The sequence below is a fragment of the Dermacentor albipictus genome, chromosome 6, assembly GCF_038994185.2.
Source record: "Dermacentor albipictus isolate Rhodes 1998 colony chromosome 6, USDA_Dalb.pri_finalv2, whole genome shotgun sequence".
Taxonomy (NCBI): Eukaryota; Metazoa; Arthropoda; class Arachnida; order Ixodida; family Ixodidae; genus Dermacentor; species Dermacentor albipictus.
The window spans coordinates 98,292,877-98,314,208 of NC_091826.1; the positions used below are offsets into that span (position 1 = coordinate 98,292,877).

Consider the following 21,332-nt stretch of genomic DNA (forward strand, 5'->3'; position numbering starts at 1 on the left):
CTCAGCGCTGTCGACAACCGGTATCGCGATCCTGAAATATACTCTGGCTTGCCCGGTGAGGACGTTGAAGACTGGCTCCACAACTACGATTGTGTCAGCGAGTGCAACAATTGGAACGAGACATCGAGGTTAAACAACGTACCATTTTACGTATGTCAAGTAGCCAACACATGGTTCCTGAATCCCGAGAAATACTTCCGTGATTGGTCGTCTTTCAGGAAGCAGCTACGGCGGATTTTCGGCACACCCCCAGTTCATTCAAAACTTGCGAAAAAGAGGCTGTCTGAGCGCATCCAGTATTATGTAGAGTCGTATACCTCGTACATTGAGCACATCCTCGCGCTTTGCTGCCTCGTCGACAGTGTTGTGCAAGAAACTGACCGTGTGCGACACCTTCTTAAGGGTATAGGATCAACTGCCTTCAGCGCACTCGACACTCAAAACCCTTCATTGTGTCGGACGTCATCTCCGTCTATCAGCGCCTCCACGCCCTGCAACCAATCCGCTTGCAATAGGACTTTTCAAACAACCCCCTGGCAAACATTAATGCGCTCTGGTATATTAATCAAGCCCCAATGTGTGAGTAATTGCAAGCGCATGGCTAACCCCCTTGCAGCAGGGATCCGGTCCGACCTGCTTCTACTGAGCTGCGTGGAATATTTACGGAGGAATTGGCCTCCTTGCAGAACGCCCGCCATGCCAACGCTTTGCCCACAACCTGCTTCTTACTCCCAAGTTGCTGCAATGCCAGCCGCACCGTTTCCCATCACACCACCTGTGCCACTTCCCGATCACCTGGCACCTTTAGTCGCCCGAGCTCGGACCCCACCTTACTGCTCTGCCTGGCGTTCGTCGAGGCCTATCTGCTATCACTGCAGCTTTCGAGGACATACCTGGTGGTTTTGGCGACGCCGCCAGCAAGGCGAACATCGTGGTTACGCCACCTTTGAACGCAATGAGCCACCTCCTCGTGTCTACAGCATTTATGCCAATAATCCACCCACTCGCCGGTCTCCGTCTCCGGCCGATTTCTGTAACACCGGCCACAACTCACGTGTGTTGAGACGCCGCTCCCCATCGCCGCTCCTACGTTCTGTTTCGCCACTTCGGCATGTCTCCCAACTCCAAGTGCAGCGACTGCAAAACTGACCAGAGTAGTTTTGGAGAAATAACTGCACCGCAGCGAAGTGCTTCAAGCCCTCCTGAACGTCTGTCGAACATGTTATTGGTGTCTGTGGAGGGTGTCCACTTGTTAGCTCCGGTTGACACGGGAGTTACTATATCGGTTATGCCTGCGGACCTGTGCTCTTGTCTAGAGAAAATGAAGACGCCTTATATTGGATCATCCTTGATTGGGGCTAATGGAACAATCATTTGGCCATCAGCCCAACGTGCAGCACGCGTCTTCATTGATGGTGTCCGTCATCACATAAAGTTCGAGATTTTATTCCCGTGCGCACATGAAGTAAATTTAGGTTGGGACTTCGTATCGATAGCGTCCACTTTAATCTCTTCTCGTCGACGTGTAGCACATATGACCGAGGCAGTTCATTGCGGTGGGAGTGTCGATGTACTTTTCTCGCTGCTGCCGATTCTGTGCTGCCGCCCGCGCACGAGCAAATCATAACTCTCTCTTCCACGGACATCACCAATGGCGACGTCTTCATCGCTCCTTACGGCCGCTTTCTTGACCGTGAGATTGTCCCACCTGGTACGGTTCGAGGAAAGCTATGCATTATTCATCGCTTTAAACATGGCCACTGAGACAATCCTCCTACCTCAAGGCTCTGCGGTGACCTTTTATGTGGGCACCCAACCAATCTCCTTGCTTCCTATTGCCGCCTCACAAGCTGTTCCTCAAGAGGGTAAATCTGCTTGATCTGCCCTTGCGTCTGTGACACTGTCCTGACCTTACGGCTCATCAGAGTGAAGCATTGCTAAAGTTGCTCACGAAGCAACAGGCTTCCTTTGATATGAATAGTTCGTCACTCAAACAGACCTCCGTTTCTTCCCTGCCTATCGACACCGATAGCCAGACTATTGCACGCCGCCGCCCTTACCGAGTCTCTCCGGTCGAACGCCAAATCAAGGAGAACGTCGCCGATATGCTGAAAAAAACATCATACCTTCCTCCACCAGTTCTTGGTCATCACCCGTCATTTTAGTGCAGAAGAAAGATGGGTCAGTACGATTTCGTGTTGACTAACGCGCGCTAAACAAGATCACCCGCAATACTTTATACCCGATGCCCCCTATCAATGACGCCCTTTATTCATCGCAAGGCGCGAAATACCTTTCCAGCGTTGATCTTCGCTCCGGGTATTGGCGAAATAAAATCCATGAAGCGGACAAAGAAAAGACCTCCTTTTCTATTTCGGACGGTCTTTACGAGATTAACGCAATGCCTTTCGGCCTATGCAATACTCCTGCCACATTTGAAAGAACGATAGACACTGTTCGCGGTCTCAAGTGGAAAATTTGTCTGTGTTACCTCGACGACATCGCCGTGTTTTCCTCGACTCTCACTGACCATCTGCGATGCGATGCTTAGATGAAGTGCTCACATGCCTTTCTAATGCCGGACTTCAACTAAAGACGAGGAATCGCGGTTTCGCTAGCACAACTATTAATGTACTGGGTCATCTCGTTCGCAAAGACAGCATCCAGCCCGATCCAGAGAGGATTTCTGCAGTGCTCAACTTTCCACACCCACTTCGTGGAAAAGAACTGCGCAGCTTCCTTGGGCTCCCCGCAAACTTTCGACGTTTAATCTGGAGCTTCGGCAGCATTGCCTCACTCCTCCACAAGCTCCTTGCTAGTTCCAGTTCCTTCGGTTGGAACCATCAGTGTCTAGCCGTGCTAGAAGAACTCAAGCGTGTACTAACATCCCCACCTGTTCGTTGTAATTTTGATGACAAGGTGATCGCATTACTGCATACTGACGCTAGTGGTTAAGAAATTGGCGAAGTACTGCTGCAGCGCGACCACAAATTTTGCGAAAAGCTTGTTGCATATGGAAGCCGCGTTGTCACTTCCACGGAAAAGAAATACTCGATAAGCGAACAAGAGTGTTTGGCAGTTGTGTGATCTATTCAGAAAATTCACCCATACCTCCACGGTTGACATTTCACGTTTTTGACTGATCGCCATGCCCTGTGTTGGTTGCAGACAATCAAAAACTTCTCTGCACGCGTTGGCTGCGGTGATGACATGTTGGAAATGTGATGGACGCCCACGCGTGCCTACATCACATTTGTCGCAGAAGATTGGGTCCTTAGTCCTTTCGTCAACGACGCAGTTCTTGCCCCAGGAACAGTGGTAATTAGTTTTCGATTTCGAGCGTAGGAGGAAGAAGACACATTGGCGAAATAGGTCAATTTCTTGCCGCGGGTAGCGAGAGATCAGCGGTCTGAGTGCCGTGATGGCTGGTCAGTTTGCGGGACGCAGAGGACAACAGGTACGGGGAAACACGCACGATAGGTGCTGGAAGCTCTACCGATGTGACGTCATGCTACAATGGTAGAATCGTGGGACGTGTCCAGGTAAAGCACAGGGAAAACAATTTGGCCAGTTTGCAGAGGTGCAGCATCGTCCACTGCTATGGCTTGCGTCGGCTTAATCAAGCGAAGAGCTGGATGCACTGCTGAAGGTATCGGAAACGGCTAAAATATAAGGTGTAGTGGTTGCGCGAAAGCCCCGGAGGAAGAGAGGACCGCACAGATGAGGGGTGCGTTTACCTCGGCATAGGCAACGAGACTTAGGTGCCGGCGGACGCTCGCAGGAAGGCAGAGCTTCGCAAATTTGATCCTGTATCACCTGCCGAAGTTGTGCGGGCAAATACTACGGCTCTTGCGCGACAGATGGTAGCAGAGATAGGTGCCGTCCTCCACGTGGTCGAAGTCAGGAGCAGTGGTTATGCTCGAAAGGGCTTCGTCTAACGCAGATGGGCGCCACGTGAGGATACATTACCTGTGGCGCTTCTTAAAGCTTTACAATGCTCGGTGACCTGCACAACAGTCATTTGGTTTTTAATAATTGTAAAGGCATTGTTTGAAGCACCTTTCAAGAGTTCGCACGCTCTGTCTGCCCGCCGTCGTTGCTCAGTGGCTATGGTGTTGGGCTGCTGAGCACGAAGTCGTGGGATCGAATCCCGGCCAAGGCGGCTGTATTTCCACGGGGGCGAAATGGGAAAACACCAGTGTACTTAGATTTAGGTTCACGTTAAAAAATCCCATGTGGTCGAAATCTCCGGAGTCCTGCAATTCGCCGTGCCTCAAAATCAGAAAGTGGTTTTGGCACGTAAAACCCCATAATTTAATTTAATTCAAGAGTGGAGAAAAAGCGCAGCCACCTCCACCAAAATATAAGGCGAGGGAATGACCGGATACTGTAGCAGCAGAAGCAGCGGCAGCACCTCATCCGATAATAACTATGTGGGCACTCCTGTCGTATTTCTACCGTCGGCGTCGTCTGCGCCGTGATGTTCAGTGTAAAATCCAAGGACGATGAAATTGTAGCCGCGCGCTGTATGCTGTATGTGCTTGTCAGAACTTGCAAGGCTCTACAGAAGATCAAGGCTCAATCGCTCGGCGAAGGAAAAAGGTGGGGAAAACATGCGCCATACTTTTTTCAATACCCGAGGCCGTGCGGGGGCCGTACCCTGAAGTGATATACGCTCTGGACAAAGTGGACACCCGAGCAGGCCTCATCTCCAAATCGATCTGCGATGTAGACAACGCGCATGCGCCGACTGCCGGTAGCTTCTCATGCGCTGTGTTTTCAACGCTTAGTTCGCGTTGAAGCGCGCGAAACAATTCGCACGCTCGTGCTTTGGCGTTTCCGCACTCCACCGTTTCTACACAGCGTTTCCATGCTAATTGAGCGCGATCTGCTCAAGTTAACCCGTTCACGCGTGACACCGTGCTTGTTAATTTAGTTAGTAAGCAAATGTTCACAACTTTATAAGGCCGACAAAAGTACTAACCGTAATTCGTGTACCTGTCTCGTAATATGCTTTAGAAATCGGTGTCCTACCTTTCAAGCGAAACCACGTCATTTTTCTCAACACCGCACGGAGTGTGATAATCTATGGTACGCGGCAGTTGGAAGCCTAAACATATGAAGACAGTGCGCCGTGCGGTGGCGAAAAGGACGATCATCAACATCGACACCGATTTGGGAGCGTCGGCAGTGACGCCTCCAAAATCGTGGCGCGAGAGAGTGTGGCCCGTGGCCCCGTGGCGTGAGCAGTGCGCGAGGTTCGGCGTTCGACGGCAAAGAGCTTCCTCGCTGGGTGTCCAGCCCAGAGCTATCGCCGCCTGCGTCACTACGCCACCTCCGAGTCAACGCTGTCGCCCGCTGAGAAGCTTTCTCGCCCCGCTCTTCCACTGGTCAACTGGTCCAGGAGGGCTGGCGGTCCTGAATCGGGGTGATCGAGCGTTCGGGTGAGCGGCCCGAGGGCTACCTCGCCAGCTGTGGACGTGAGCCGGTGACTGTGGCCGTGGGCTACCGAACACAAACCCTGCCGGAGGGAAGCCGGGCACGCGGGGGCACCAGTATATCGACTGTTGCACAGGGCCACCTGAGCCCCTCCAGACGGTACGACCCTGCTGTCCGACCCTTTTGTCCAATCCTGTTGTCCTACCCGGCTGTTCAAACCGGCTGCTCAACCCTGCTGGCCCACCCTGCTGGCCGACCCCACTGGTTGACACCGGTTCCACGAGGTCTCCGACACGGTTACGTGCGCTTCCGCCTGAACTGTAGGCCAATTATAAGCGGCCGATACATAGATATAGCTGCATGTCGTATATGAGGTATATTGGGGAACTGTCGCGTGTGTGTGCCGTTTTCTGTGTCAATTGTGTCACTACAAGTCTGATGTGTGTTTGTCCTTTTGCGTGCTGCTTCTGCCTCTTTCGGGAGTGATCCTGCACCCAATAACACTACACGGAACTCCAAAAGTGGGAGCTCCACTACCAGCAGGAGAGTCTGCACTGCTAATTATATGTATATATATATATATATATATATATATATATATATATATATATATATATATATATATATATATATATATATATATATATATATATATATATACGTGTGTGAGTGCGTGTGTTTACTTGCGTGTGTGGGTATCCATGCAGATTATATGCACCGCGGTCACAAACCTTTTATCAGCGCATGTGTGTGGGAACGTCTATGAGCTAGGTGGGTTCAGCGGGACTCCACCGAAGAATTTTATGCTATCGCAAGTGCGATCTCAATATGGAGCAAGGGATGCCAGCATTGAATGGAAAGCGGCTTTAGAAGGGAAGCAATGACGGTATGGTTCATTTTTAATTTCGACGTAGTTTATTTCGTTACACAATTGTCCTAATTTGCTTGCCCTAAGTCGTGTATTATTACTCAATATAACGCGGTTCATTTCTTTGCCTTAGTTGCTTTTCTTGTACTGTACTATTTTCGAGATCAGCTCATAAAGATAGCTAGACACACGCAACAACACTATGTTCACGCAGAGATGAACACTTGGCAATCAAAAAGATCCAAGCATTTGTCGCCCAGTGCGAGAAGCCACAGATGATTCCTGCGTTGTGGTGAAAACAACGTCAAATGAATGCTTTCTACTGCTCGTGTCGTAACCTAGTTGGCGCTATCCTTACCTTTTCATTCAGTAGCTGTGAACTACGTGCGCTTTGGAATAATTACCGCCCGATGGTGGCCATTGTGTTTTTTTTTAGCTTAGCGTAGCATGGCCAGTCACTCGAAAAATGCCATGCAAAGCCAGAAAACCTGTTACGCAATACAAGGCGAGAATGCGTATTTTTCTCCTTGTGTGTGCGATAGATGGCTGACATCCGGAGTAAAGTAACCAACGACCCATTGTACGCAATAAGAATAGGCGCACTGCAGCCAAACATTCTACCAGGCCATCCGCTTTCGCCATTCCGTACATGCGATACAAAGAAAAGAGGCGTTAAACCTAATGCAGAAATCCCTAAGCTAGTACTAAAAGGAGGATAGCAAGCATGATGGGATGCCCTCTAAAAATCCAGTGAGCATGGAAGGCTACTAAAGGGGATGCTAAACGACACCATCCCCCACTCATGCTATACTTAGGCACGCACAGGCAGCCGCCGCCCCTCCGCTGGTGACGACAGTCATCAACGGGTTGGTTAGGCCCGGCCGGGCATCGTGCAAACTTATTAAGATAATCCTCCTTGAACGGGGACTACTGAAGATTCGCATAGTATTTAATTCGCATAGCTCTTAATTCTCACGCCTATAAAAATGAATAGCGCCTACGACATCACCATAACCTTCACACACACCATTACCAAGCATAACAATTTCCGCACCGCGCTGTCCATCATATAATGTTCCGCATACCTTAAAATTCCCGTTCAGGGCGTTTATGATTATTTTTATTTATCACCGGTGACGCAATGCGTTAACTATGAGTAGACACGCTAAGCCTCGTGTCATGTGTCTCCGCACACGTCGCTCGGAGAACAGCCCACTTTGACCAGTGTTTTAGACATACACGCGACACGATGCCTAAACGCTAAAAGCAATAAGCGTCTTAGGCGATTGCAATAGGTGTGTTCAAGACTACATGTTTTATAGGTTACTTGCACACATTCCTCCCTTAATGGCTTTATCCCAAGGTCTTAAAAAGTCACAATGGAAGAAACGCGAAGTTAGGACATCGCTTTCTGCTGCATCATCAACGAGGGAAATTGAATTGTATAATAACCTCTCTATCCATCATTTACGCTGCTAAATAAAATTCCATACATGACAGAAGTAACTACGAAAAACTTACATTGTCGAGACGTGGTAGGAACATGATTGACGATTCAACGGGGTCTCGTTCAGGCTGAGTTATCGCGACCACGCACTCTTCAGTAGCATAACAGCCCTCGTGATATTTGCAAATATTAGGATTGAGAACGGTATGGTGAATTCTATCCGAGCACGAGTTCCAACGCACCTCTTTCTGGAAGCAAAAAAGGATTTTAAATGCCTTCGAGTTCTAAACAACAGACGTATTTTACTATCCACGGGCCGGCCTGCAAACTTATGCATTGGAGCTACGGGAAAAAAATGACGTGGTACAATCCAATGAAACATTGTTTTGCTTCTATGGCATATAGAACTAGGTAATGGCCGGATTTACGGAAGTAGATTTCTTAATTTTTTCGTCCCGGTATAGGTTCACTGGAAGTTTACTGCGTTAGGTTTTGGGCATTATAGCATAATATTGCACAGTATATAGTGGTTGCATTGCATAACATACAGCAATATTTTTCATCGTAGGTAAACGTGAGCAATAGCATATAATTAAAGAGTATTTTATTTACTAAGAATATTTTATTTATTTGTTTGGGACAAGGTTCTATTCGGAAATATTTTAACATGCGTCAAGAAACAAGCAACCTAGCCGTCTGGAACAAGTTGTATTTTAGACTACCGTTTTCTTGCTTTAGGAGCTCTGAAAAAAAAAAACAAAGCACATGAAAAGTACACCATTACTGATTTGTAGTCAGAGGGCAGTATTTTCAGGTGAGTGTAAAAGGAAATGTATCCGATCATTAGCTGCAAGTCGGTTGAAATTGTGGCGATTGAATTATTTACGATTACACAGGGGGTATACCATGCTGGCAACAAGAATGCTGTCGTGCCTGCCTATCGCTAACATTGCGCTTTAGGGCTAAACCTTTTGCAGCGACGGTGGCAGCAAACGCTGCGCAAACCTGCTGGTTCCGTCCCATTTTTTTCTCTTCCTGTTCATGCATTTGTTAACTTGCGCCACTTCGTCACCCTTCCGCAAGCTTCCGTCCTGGCAGTTGATCACAAGTCGACAAGCTTCCCTCTTTTCTTTAGTCCAAAAAAATCCCTCTCTTCTCACTCTCGATTTCTCAGGTTCTAACTCATGGTAGATACGGAAGCTTCAACTAATTGGCACATCATCGAAACCACAGTTATTGAAAGGCACGAATGCAGAGATATTTTGGAAATGTCCTAAAGCATCTCTGTCTGAGCAGTCTGTACAGAGGGCGTTGTTTATTACTTTTTTGGCGTTGGGAAGGGTAGGGGAGGGGCATAGTTGACCAATTGCCTGAAATTGTGAATGGTGCTTAGTAGAAAAAAGCTCACGGGGTCGCGTGGCATTAAAATTCACGACAATTAGGATAGCTTGCGAGTTGCTCCAATCACTCTACAAGCGCATTGGCATTGAAGCGATTACATATGAGAAACCATTTTCCAGCTCGGCGGTAGTGCGGCAAGACAATTAGGTCTTGCATACCATGCTAAATGCCTTAGGAACTATGGCCACTAAGCCCAAATCAACAAAAATAAGGGGAAGGAGGGACAAGGTGAGAGCAAGTATTGCTGAGGTAAATTTCTTCTACAGTGGTCACTTATATGACTTCTGATAGCGTTCACCGTGTATTTTCCTCCCCAATTTTTTTTGATTTGCGCTAAGTGGCCATAGTTTCTATATTCCATAGTGAAATATGTACCGAATACCTCAGCAACAATTGTTACTAGCTCCACAACTTTACGCTTGCTCCCCGAATTACTATCCAACCCGAATAACTATCTCTGAGACAGAAATGACAAACACTACGCCGGGCCGTTGCAAGCTTCCTAAGACCATGCGCGGCAGCGAAATGGCGGTGGCGAGAAGTAAGTTGCGCAGCTTTTTGAATGCTTCGCCAGTGACTGGAGTAGAGCATTCAAGGCAATAGAACTGTGTGGATGACGGCAAGCCTGCATACTTAAGGGGCAGTGAAGAATAAACACAAACCAGTTGTCAGAGGGAACGTGAACAGACGTCATTGAATTGATATGGTGCCAGTACACGCTTTTAATAAGAGGGAACTCTATTGAGTTGTCAGCTTTCTTCACTATACTGAATAGTCAGGCTGACTTAATAAAGAAGTAATGCAGTGCGCTACACAGAAATATCATATGTTGGGAGCCCACCTTATTGCAACACGGGCAGTACGACAGAGGGTATTTCTTGTGTCCCAAGCGTCCGTGCTCATAAAACACGCCATACCGGAAGTGGGCCCACTCATTCACGAATGCGTAGGCTGAAATGAAAAAGAATTATAGTGAACACTGCTTAATAGATGCGCCTTTGAGAGGGGTGCTTTCTAAAGAGATTATGTGCTGAACGCGATTGTGGTGTGGGCGCGTGACCAGAGCTAAATTTCAAACTAAGACATTCATTTGACCATACAAGACGTATGCACATACTTAAAAGACGAGATATGCGGGTTTGTATGTTCCAAAGCATAGGCTATAATTATACTATTACGAATTCTGAAAGCAAATACATGTCCACTTTTTTTAATGTGTAAGTAATCCTGTGCGCGCACATTTGGTTATTTCGGAGAAGTCTAATTTTCCTGCCACAAACCCTCTCTATTCGACAACAACAATTACATAGCGAAAGAGCAATACAGATGTGATGAACTTGGTTGATTTATGCACTGCTACGGGTTCTAAACGCACAAAAACGTGGATTGGGAAGCGTACCAATCTAAATTTATGGGCTAATCATGGCATTGCAGAGACTTACTCCTTAGAAAACATCTTCGCTAGTCACTCTTGTACTTTTACGCACTCGTCAGTTGTCTTGTGGAACTGTAGAGTCCACTTATCACTCCAGTTCCGCAGTTAAATTCTCTGGGAACCCCTTTTTCTTCTGCATAACTACCGTATTTCGACCTTCCATTTGAAATTTGTATTTATTTAGGAGAAACGGGAAACGAATTTATCCATATTTACGAAGCACTAACACAGGTACCTGGAAAAATGATAGCTCTTAACTTTTCTATATACCGCACAGTTGCTTTATACGGAAGCTCGCGCTTTCTTTGATTCAGAATTCATGGCTGATCGCAACCAACGCAGTGCACTTGCAACAACGAGACATCAAAAATTGCCATAATCACTGTAGTCTTAACAACATCCCTCATGGTGACAGCGCTTCTTGCACTGTAGCATTACTTTTTCCATCACCCATAACATTCGCCCGCCCTGCGATTTCTGTACGTTCCTGGATCCCACTACCACGCAAAAATCGGCGGAAGCTATACACTTTTGGATATCGCGTTGTAATCGCTGAGCACTGTGCTTTGTAAGCAGGGAGGCTGACAGCCCGTTTTTCATGAATGCGATATTTTAAAATAAGGAGCTACCAAACTGTCCTGGAAATAATCGATGCACGCATAGAAGTATTGGGAGATAAAAGTGTCATAACACCATCTGTTTTGCTATCTGGCAAAGAAATTACACATACGTACATTTCCGCATTTACTTCGCTCCTGCGCTATGCTGTCTATTCGACCGGCCTCTTCCACTATCTTTATGTCAAACATGCATTTCACGCCCCTCGTGATGTGGTATAGCTATAAAGCCAAATTTTCCGAGCACAACAAAGGTATGGGAAAATTCTGCCTCCTGCAGTTCATCTGTAATTGCCTACATTAGTGGCATCTCCAGTCTTATGCAGACTAATTCGAGAAGAGCGCCTCTAGCCAGCCGGCAGTCTTCTTGACAACATCGTGTGTGCTGCAGGAAATGTGGTGATCGATCCGTCTACTCCAGCCCTGCGGTGGAGAAATGCAAGCAGTCCGTGTTTTTTCGCGGTACACTATTTCTCTATATTGCAATCACCTTACGGCACCATCCTTCACCAGCCGTGCTCTTCTATTGGAATTTCCAGTTCGTTATTATTTGATGGAAGTCTCATCACGAATGCCTCAAGTGCCGGTGTCCATCTTTGCCATGCAGCCCAGATGGCATCCAGGTTGACATTATCAAAGCCTAAGGCTGTATCTTTGTGCCTCGGCTGACATGAATGTTTATTAAATATCGAGATGCCCGCGTGCTCGGAATACCGATCGCGGTTTTCTGCCTTTAAATGCTGCCACAAAACCATATTCACATACTATCAAATGATTTCACTTCTCTCTTCAATTTACAAGCATTGTACATTGAAAGTAGTGCCCTCCTTTACAAGCAGCATTATTTTTTTTATGGCCGCTGTACTGTACCACTAATATTGCCAGCTTCATTACGCAGCTTTCCACGGCTATTACGCGAATGGACAGATTTGTTGTTGTGTACTGCGACCTTAGCAAAGCCGTAGGCGTTGTCAGTCTTGCACTAGTGTTTTAGAGCCTTGTCATTGTAACTCTACTACGCATATGTTGGCTCAATTGTTCGTTATTTGAGAGTGTCAATGATTAGTATTTTTTCCTCTATTCAATATGTATTCGTGTCTCGGAACGTTATGTGTTATGTCTGCTTCTAATTTTAATAAGTGATGTTTCGCTAGCAGTCCAGAAATCTTCATTCGCTCTTTACGCTGAAGATACTAGAATACTTAAGAAGATACACAATATTGAGGACTGTCGCGCTCTGTGGTCTAACCTGTGGTCATTCCTTAAACATACCAGTTAAACTGGCTCATGTTAATTTCTTCGAAAACCAAATATTTCTTATATTCGCTTAGAAGAAAGTGGATGTAAAATAATGTGTCGCAGGTGGTGAAAATATCCCAAGTCTTCGCATCACTCGTAATGTAAGCACGGCCGCCATGTAATGCGAAGACGCGGGATCTTTCCGCACCTGCGACAAGATGCTTTGTCATCCACTTTCATTGCCAATAATTTATTATTTAATTCAATTAGTAAGTACACGTAATTTCTGCTGTGCTGTACTTACTGTCTTTGTTGGCTTTTCTTGATACGCTCGGAACTACCAAACTGCTTCCCTGCAGGCTCCGTAGAAGAATGCTAAGGAACATAATCCCTTCAATGGCAATGCCTCTTTGAACAGGCACTCGCACCTCCGCAGAAGCGAAGTCCTTGCAACGGGCGCTTTCGGCATTCTCATATCTTCCAAGACTTATTGTTTGCTTTCTGCAACGTGCTTTGCACTTGCTCTAGAGTCTTGTTTCTAGTAACGCTTTCTACCTGTTATAGTTTTTCTCGCCTTCGGCACGTTTTCGATCTCAGAATTTCGTGTAATTGCTTGATTGGTGCTCACTGTGCACCTGTTTGTCAAGTTTCAAATTTTTTCTAATAGTTTTTTCCCGTAACGTTTCCTTTATTGCCTTGCATTGGTTCGTTTGTTTTTCTTTATGTGTGCATCAAAACTATGAACTGAGTACTTTCCCTGGGCGCGTTATATAAATTATTGTATGGCTTTTCTTCTTCACCTTATTAATACAAATGATATAATTATTATTTCATAATATTATTAAAAATCATCATTATTCTTGATATAGACCCCAGGGGGCGCCGAGTAGTGCGGACGTGCAAACATCGGCTCATGCTTTTTCAAATGATCTTGGTGAATTTTTTTGCCAAATCCTGGAAAGTTGTGCATCGTTCGACGCAGTATGAAGCAAGGAACCAGCCCATACCGGACTCTTGTCGATAGGTGAGTTCTTCGACAATTTCAAAGACTTTGAACTACCGACGAAGGTGTTCGTCGGCTCACCCTACCGGACGCAACCTAGCGTCGGCGCGGCGTCCGTGGTAAGCCACGGCCTACTCGTAGTTGTGGGGCGAAATGCCTGAAGTTGAGATGGTGGAAGGGGTCGAGATCGACCCCGCCGAAGCGAATTGCCCGGGCTGGACCACAGCAGTGGGCAGAAACAAGAAGGCTCGACCGGAGACGCCAAAAGTGATGGCCAGCACGGAGACGCACAATGGCGGGAAAGGTGGCCGCCACACGGCCACCCGTCAGAGCGCGATGATGCAGCTCGTAAATGCCTCAAGACTCCCGAAAATGCCTCAGGATCATATACGCATCATCGTCAGACCAAGAGGACGCCTCGACGTTAAGAAAGTCAGTACGATTCGACTAGCCCAAGCTTTGGCCATGGCCGCGGCCTTAGCTCCGTACGAAGTTGGTGAAGACATCATATGCCCCAACGCTGCTCAGAACATTCTGGTGGTTTCTACGCCAATGAGGAAGAACGCGTGTGCCTACGCGTGCGTTCAGCAGATACACTTCAGGGAAGGCAAGTACGATGTGGCAGCTTATTTAGCCGCCTCGGACAACACATGCAAGGAAGTCGTTCGCGGGGTAGACGCCGACTTCAGCGATGCTCAGCTGCGCACAATGATTGTCAACCAACGGAACCCGAAAGCGCTCGAGGTAACACGCATCAAGACTACTACGACGGTGGTGGTGCTCTTCCAAGGTATGAGACTGCCAAACTACGTCATGTGTGGCGCGAGCATGCTGCCCTGCACGCTATACAGAAGACAAGTGGAAGTGTGTTACAACTGTGGCGATTTGGGACATCGAGCTGATGTGTGCCCTAACCCAAGCAGCAAGAAATGCAGGAGATGCGGTGTAGCCTCCCCAGCCGAAAATCATCAGTGCACGCCAAAGTTTTCCATCTGCGCGGGTCCTCACCTCACTGCGGACCGCAAGTACAAGCAGCGATTCCAGCTGCCCTACATAGTACGACAAAGACGACGACGGTGCAGGCGTGCCAAGATGTCACAGGCGGCCGAGGAAGTTCGTTCACGTGACTCCAGTCTCACCAGCGCGCCTGCACGTGCGCCTTCGCTGACGCCAGCGGATCGTCAACGCAGCCTCTCCAGAGGGCGCCCTCGGTCTCGCTCCAGGGACCGCTCCACTCCAGAGGGCTTTCCCGCGCCAAGGCGCGTTCCCAATCCCGGGCGCGCCTCCAAGAAGGACCTGGACCCTCATGGGCCGACCGAGTCAAGTCCAAGACTGACATGGCACCAAGAAAGGTAACGCAGATAACATTGCCAGAGCATAGGGAAGACCCCCGAGTAACACAGCTCTTGCAAGAAAACGCTAACCTCAAGGCAGAAATCCAAAAGATGAAGGCCGATTTCGAGGCACTTCGGCAAGCAAACTTACAACAAAGGCAAGAGTTCTCTTCGGCAATCGGAGAAGCGCAGGCGCGTACTGCTAAACGCCGGGCCACATCCTCGCAGGAGGCAGCCGAAGAAACTGCCATGGCAGAGGCAGCGATGCAACGCTCGCTGGACGGTTTACAAAAATCCGTGAATGAATTGATCAAGGGAAATCAAATGCTGTTCTTTAGAGTCCAAGTTCTAGAAAACGCGCAAATAAGCGCGCTCAACCAGTGAGTATGGAAGTCACTCCAGCGGCAGCTAGAGAAGCTACAGGTAGCGTCCTAGAGGTCCTCTCAAGCCTTAACAATGGCGGGCCACATTAAAGAATTTGTCATATGGCAGTGGAACTGCGCCAGTTTTCAGAAGCGAAAGGCACCACTGCAGCAATTTATCGCGACGCAGTCGAACAAACCGCATGTTATCTTACTACAGGAAACTAGAACTGAAATTAAGTCATTTCCAGGTTACCGAGCTATCTCGGCAACCGGAGAGGGCAAACTCGGCCTGGCGGTCCAAGTTGCAAAGAAGTGTTCCTTTCAAGAGCACAAATTGCAGTTGGGCAACACGAGGGCGGAAGTAATGCTTATCGAAATCATTCCCAGCAGCTGGATTAAAAACAGCGTTTTCATTTTAAACATTTACAGTTCCCCGAGAGACCGTCACCAGGCATTCTTGTCGATTATAGCCAAGGCGGCGGCGAAAGCAAGGGATGCTCCACTTGTGGTAGCTGGAGACTTTAACGCAGCGCATGAAGCATGGGGTTATGTGCGACACTCCCCTAAAGGAATAAATCTCCTTCAAGCGGTTACAAACTGCTCATTAGAGCTGGTTACGGACCCACATTTTCCCACACGCATCGGTAATTGTCTCGCGGGACACCACGCCGGATCTGGCATTCGTTAAGAATGCCACCTCTGTTAGTTGGCACATCGAGCAAGAAAACCTGGGAAGTGACCAATTTATTGTGGAGATTTCTCTGGAAGTTGCCGCAGCCCCGCTTAGGGCGTTCACCGTAGTAGACTGAGACGCCTTCCGTAAACGCCGGGGAGAGGATTTGGAGGAGTACGCGTGCTTCGAAGACCTCTTAAGGAGAATCAAAGAGGACGTCAAGGCTGTTACTAAAACAGTTGAAATTGACTTAAAAGTAAACAGGATGGATGCTCACTTGGCGCACCTGGTAGAGGCCGAAAACTCCTTACTCGCCAGATGGCGAACGCAGAGGCTCAATATGAGGCTGCGTAAAAAAGTAGCGATGTTAAATCGTGAAATCGAAGCGTATTGCCAAGAGTTGAGCAAGCAGCAATGGAACGAGGTTTGCTCGGCAGTTGATGGACAGATGCGTAGGGGAGGCAAATGGAACCTCCTGAAGCAACTATTAGATGGCTCACAATCCAAAAGCAATCAGGGCCTAGCTATTGATAGAATTATTCATGATATTAAAGGAAAGGGGCTAACAGATGTAGACATACTTCAGAGCCTAGCAGACAGGTATCTCCCCGTAGGCCCCACGGGGAACGAGGACTACCCAGAGGATACAGGCGAACCCATGGAGGAGCTTGATGCCCCGGTGACTAAAAGGGAAGTCAGAAAGGTGCTACACGAGCTGAACGGCCGCTCAGCACCCGGGCCGGGTGGCATTTCCAACAGACGCCTGCGTAACCTCGATGAGAAATCTATTGAGAAGCTTACGGAACAGATAAACCGCACATGGGAAACTGGCTGCACTGTAAACAGAAAAACACCCAGATGGGCGTTTTTTGCTTGTCCTCTAGCGCATTCCCTTTTGTACATCTTTTTCCTCCCATGGAATGGGCGTACGATAAAACTCCCATGCCATGGGCATTAATTGTGCACAAAACGGGGGTACCGTAATACGCCCACTTCACCCCCTTCACCCCCATTGGACGGGGAGGTACAATGGGAGTTTTGTGAAGGAATTAAAGGCATTTTAGTGCAGGTGCGGCAAGCACGTATCGAAATGCTTGGTGGCGCGGGTCCCGCGCTTACGCAGCACCAGACGGAACGCCGCAGGCCAAAATGTCGAACGCCGGCGATCAAGGCTCAAGGGAACTCGTCCGTCCGTGAGCTGCCACCCGAGCAGGCGTCACACCTGCTCGGAGCGAACGCCGGCGTCCGACACTGTGGCCTCCAGTATTCCGTCTGCTGCTGCATAGGCGCGGCGTACCGCCACGAAGCATTTCGCCGCGGGCTCGCCGCACGTGGTCCAATCGACGGCACACGGCCACCGCTGAATCGACCAAGTCACGCGCACACGTGGTCCAATGGTGAATGAACCCATCACTGCCCGTCTTCATTTTTTTCTTTCGCTGATCACAGAGCCCCCCTCGTTGCAAAGCTTTTATACAATCGTCCTATCGAAAATGCTAGTTACCGGAAGTGCCTCCGAGGCCAGCAAACGCCTTCGAGAGCAGTTGCTACTTGCTGAAAGGAAAAATGCACGAGACACACATTGACAGCAAAGAAAATTTATTAAACACCAAATGTAAGAAATATATGTTCACTTTCGGGCCCAAAAGAAAGCAAATTTCTGCCCCAGTAAAATAATTGTCTTGATTTTAAAAAAGAATACTGTACATTGTAAGCATGCATGCCAATTACTAGTATCCTACATGTCCTAACACAATAAAATTAGCAAATGAAAGAAATGCTATGAAATCTTATCTCGTTTCATACTGAACTGTAACTACATAGCCATGTGTTTGAACTGTTACTTTGCACTGACACTCCACACTTTTGCACAGACTATACATTAAGCTTGCTTGACCAACAGTAAAACTCCGCTTGTGCCTAGTTGGTACATAATTCTGAACTTAAACTTACAGCGCAAACACCTAAGACGGACCACAAAAGGCAGATACGGCACACACTGGCGCTAACTGACAACTTCTTTATTTCTTTGTCATCGATGCATATATAAACCCTAGGCCACACAACCGCACAGACTACATTACAGAGATCTACCAAATTACCGCATAAGCAAACGTAGGAAGTCAAATGCAGATGGATGCAGGGACAAATATATGTCACTGATGCAATTATCGCCTTGCCTTTTTATGTGGTAGGCCTGTAAGGCAAGCTGCGCATGCTCATTCTTGCTTTTGCCAAGAATCGACGTCCTATCAAGTCGTGTCTCACAACTGTTGTAAGGGTTTGCACGCGCAACAGGGTGCACTCCTCTACCTACATTCTTGTTTACTTTTTTGCGCATGTTCCCTGCGTGGTCCCTTAAATACATAAGGTCATCTATCAACTCAAAGGAGTTGCTTGCAGGTATAGTGTTCGTTTGGCTTTTTCTTCGCCGAACAAGCTTTTAAAGCTATGCTCACGCGCCTGCGGAGAGAGCAGAGGAGGAGGCCAAATTCGGCATAGTGCTTCATACGTGTCGCGCGCTGTCGGCGTGGTTTACACCATTCCACTCTCATGTGGTAAGATATAGCTTGGCTAGATAGGGCATTATGTCAATGAGCTACTCAGGGAACATGCGCAAAAAGTAAACAAAAATGTAGATAGAGCAGCGCACCTTGGTGCGCATATAAACTCTTGCAACAATTATGAGGCACAACTTGACGGGACGTCGATTCTAGGCAAAAGCAAGAATGAGCATGCGCGGCTTACCATAGAGGCCTACCACATAAAAAGGCAAGGCGATAATTGCATCAGTGAGATATCTTTGTCCCTGCACCCATCTGAATTTGACTTCCTACGTTTGCTTATGTGATAATTTGGCAGATCTCTGTAATGTAATCTGAGTGCCTGCACGGTTTTGTGGTCTAGGGTTTATATTGCATCGACGACGAAGAAATAAAGAAGTTGTTAGCCTCGATGTGTCGTATGTTCCTTTTGTGGTCCGTCTTAGGTGTTTGTGCTGTAAGTTTAAGTTGCTTGACTAAGCCATTCTAAATTAACATTGGCTTGTATAATGAGGCTGATCAGTGGTATTTTGCATGGACTAGCACACAAATATGATAAATGTCAAAGTACTAAATTAAGAAATTGGGACTCAACACACAAACAAGCTACATAATTTAGTGTAGTTATTGGGCTGTATTTCCGAGCAGGCTATTAAAAATAAACCGTATTTTACAAACCAGAAACCACCTGCTGATTATGAGACATGCCGTAGCGAGTAACCCCGGATTAATTTGGACAACCTGGGCTTCTTTAACATGCACCTAAATCTAAGTACACGGGTGCTTTTGCATTTCACTCCCACTGAAATGCAGTTTTGTTTACGACTAGATTTGCGAAAGTTCCGAACAGGATTCCCCCTATATTTTTACAGTGGGCACTCTTTAAATGGAGCCTCAAGGGGCCGGGGAAATCGGTTCCATTTACCAGGCATTCTATTTAGTGCGAGACATTGCAGAGAGCCAACCAACCATCAGGATGGTGTCCTGTTTAGGCGGCAGTTTCGCTTAAGCGATTTTCGTTTATGAAGGTTCCACTGCAGTTCTTAAAAGCGGATGAGTTGTGTTCTGCATGGACACTTTAGCATGGCTACCATGTTTAGTTGAATATTGTGCAAGCAGCAACATTTCACTGTACCCAGTGCAATATATAAAGCCAGCAATGTAACATGCTGCAAATGCAGCCACGAACAAGTAACTCCCCTATCATACCCAATAACAGCATCTTTAGACGAGATTAGTACTGGTTTCTCATGTTTAAGTGCCTTGTTTTTAGAAATCAAATCCTCCTGATCACATTGGTTTCCAATCGTGTCAATCCCCGCGCTGAGGTCATTGAGATTTCATTTAATTGCACTTCAGATAGCATATTGGTCTTATTTAAAAAGCACATGGCATCACAGTCACCACCTAGATATAGAATTCGAGCTGCAACGCAGTAGCAGACATTCTGAGGTAGATGCCTAACTATTCTTTTGAATTGAGATGCATACTTAAAACACTGCTGTGCAATTGCAGACAGGGCTGGTAGTGTAGCAACCAGGACAGATTTAACGGACATACAGGAGCAAAATTGCGTGAGCTTTGAATAAATATTCTCTCTGAAGAACCATGCTGTCCAGTTATAAAATGGGGACCGAAATAAAGTAGTTGGATAGCAAACCTGCATTTCATTAAGTAAACAAAAAACTGTTCATGCTACCTTCCAGGGTGCACACTACATTCTCTTTCTTTGAATGTGAATTTGTTACCTTGCCATGGGTTGCCAAATGTATGGGTGTGTCGTTGGTCGAGGGTGGATATAGGTCTCAGGCTAGAGGAAATATTTCGACAAGGAGACTTGCCAGGTTGAACAACGAATGTCTCAGGCTGGAGCCATTTGGTTCCCTTGCAATGATGTTGGCTCCAGCTTGAGACTGTTTTTGTTGGACAACTGTTGACAATTAATGTCGCCATCTTTTCATTTACCCTCGACTTATTCAACCCATTGCTCCACGCAGGAGCTGCACTTTCTTTAAGAATAAAAATATTAATGAGCTAAAAGGCTTTGTGCATGGCTGCGTCCCCAAGTGCAAAAATTCGTTTTCAATGAATGACAGAGTTGGTACCTTTCTTGATAATTCAATAAGAAGAACCAAAATTAAGCTAACAGACTGGTTATGACGACAAGTAAACATGAATTGATATGGAGTGCCATTTCTTCATTTCACACCAGGCTTGGGGCCAGCCGGACTTCTTCCTAAATTTGAGAAATTTTTTTCTAATTAATTACATATTAAGAGTATTCTCTTCATACCCTAAAAATTTTTAAAAATTATTTGGTTATTCATATTTAGTTGGGAACAGCGCGAAGAACACTGACGACGTAAGGGCGTATACAGTAATGACACATAGTGCTGGCTGACTACACATTTAATATTAGAACAGACAAACAGTTAAGTACTTTGGAATGCTTCCTAAAAGCCATAAAAAACCAAAGCAGGAAGCAGTTGTACGAAATAATGTATGTGCATGAAAAATGCACTTGATCATCGGTTTGCAGATATGTGTGCCATTTACTTATCAGTTAACAAAACGTGTTACACTGAAACATTTCTCCTACAATTTGGCAATTCTGTGGGCACTGATTATTGCTTGGGTCAGTTGGCTGCTGTTGTTACTGCTATTAGTGTATGGTGAAGTGTAATGTAGATGGGGAAGTGCTATTGACAACTACGAACATTAGCAAATTTTGCTGCACCAGGATAATGCACGCATTGTCCTGCTGCAGCAAAGCTTTCCAGTAAACTTTCACAGTTCTCTGTAGTACGTTCCCATCTGTCTCGCCTCGCACTGTTTCATCTATAGCGCTACACCATACTATATTATGCGCCACCAACTGACACAAAATTCTACCCTTTTGAAGTTCCTACTGCTACTTCGCACTCGTCACATTCAGGCTGCCAGCCGTACTAAGCCCAATGTAGTATAA

The 21,332-nt window shown here is 46.9% G+C and overlaps 1 protein-coding gene across 1 annotated transcript in view; it reads right to left on the reverse strand.

Annotated features, from left to right (window-relative positions):
* The window catches only part of LOC139047078 (calcium-activated chloride channel regulator 1-like), a 189,937-nt gene that overhangs the window by 118,505 nt on the left and 50,100 nt on the right, over positions 1–21,332 (reverse strand). Inside the window, exons 4-5 of the mRNA XM_070521028.1 lie at positions 9,997–10,106; positions 7,829–8,002 (exon numbers count right to left, since the gene is read on the reverse strand). Of these exons, the coding sequence (XP_070377129.1) occupies positions 7,829–8,002; positions 9,997–10,106 (284 nt within the window). The remainder of the gene's footprint in view (positions 1–7,828; positions 8,003–9,996; positions 10,107–21,332) is intronic.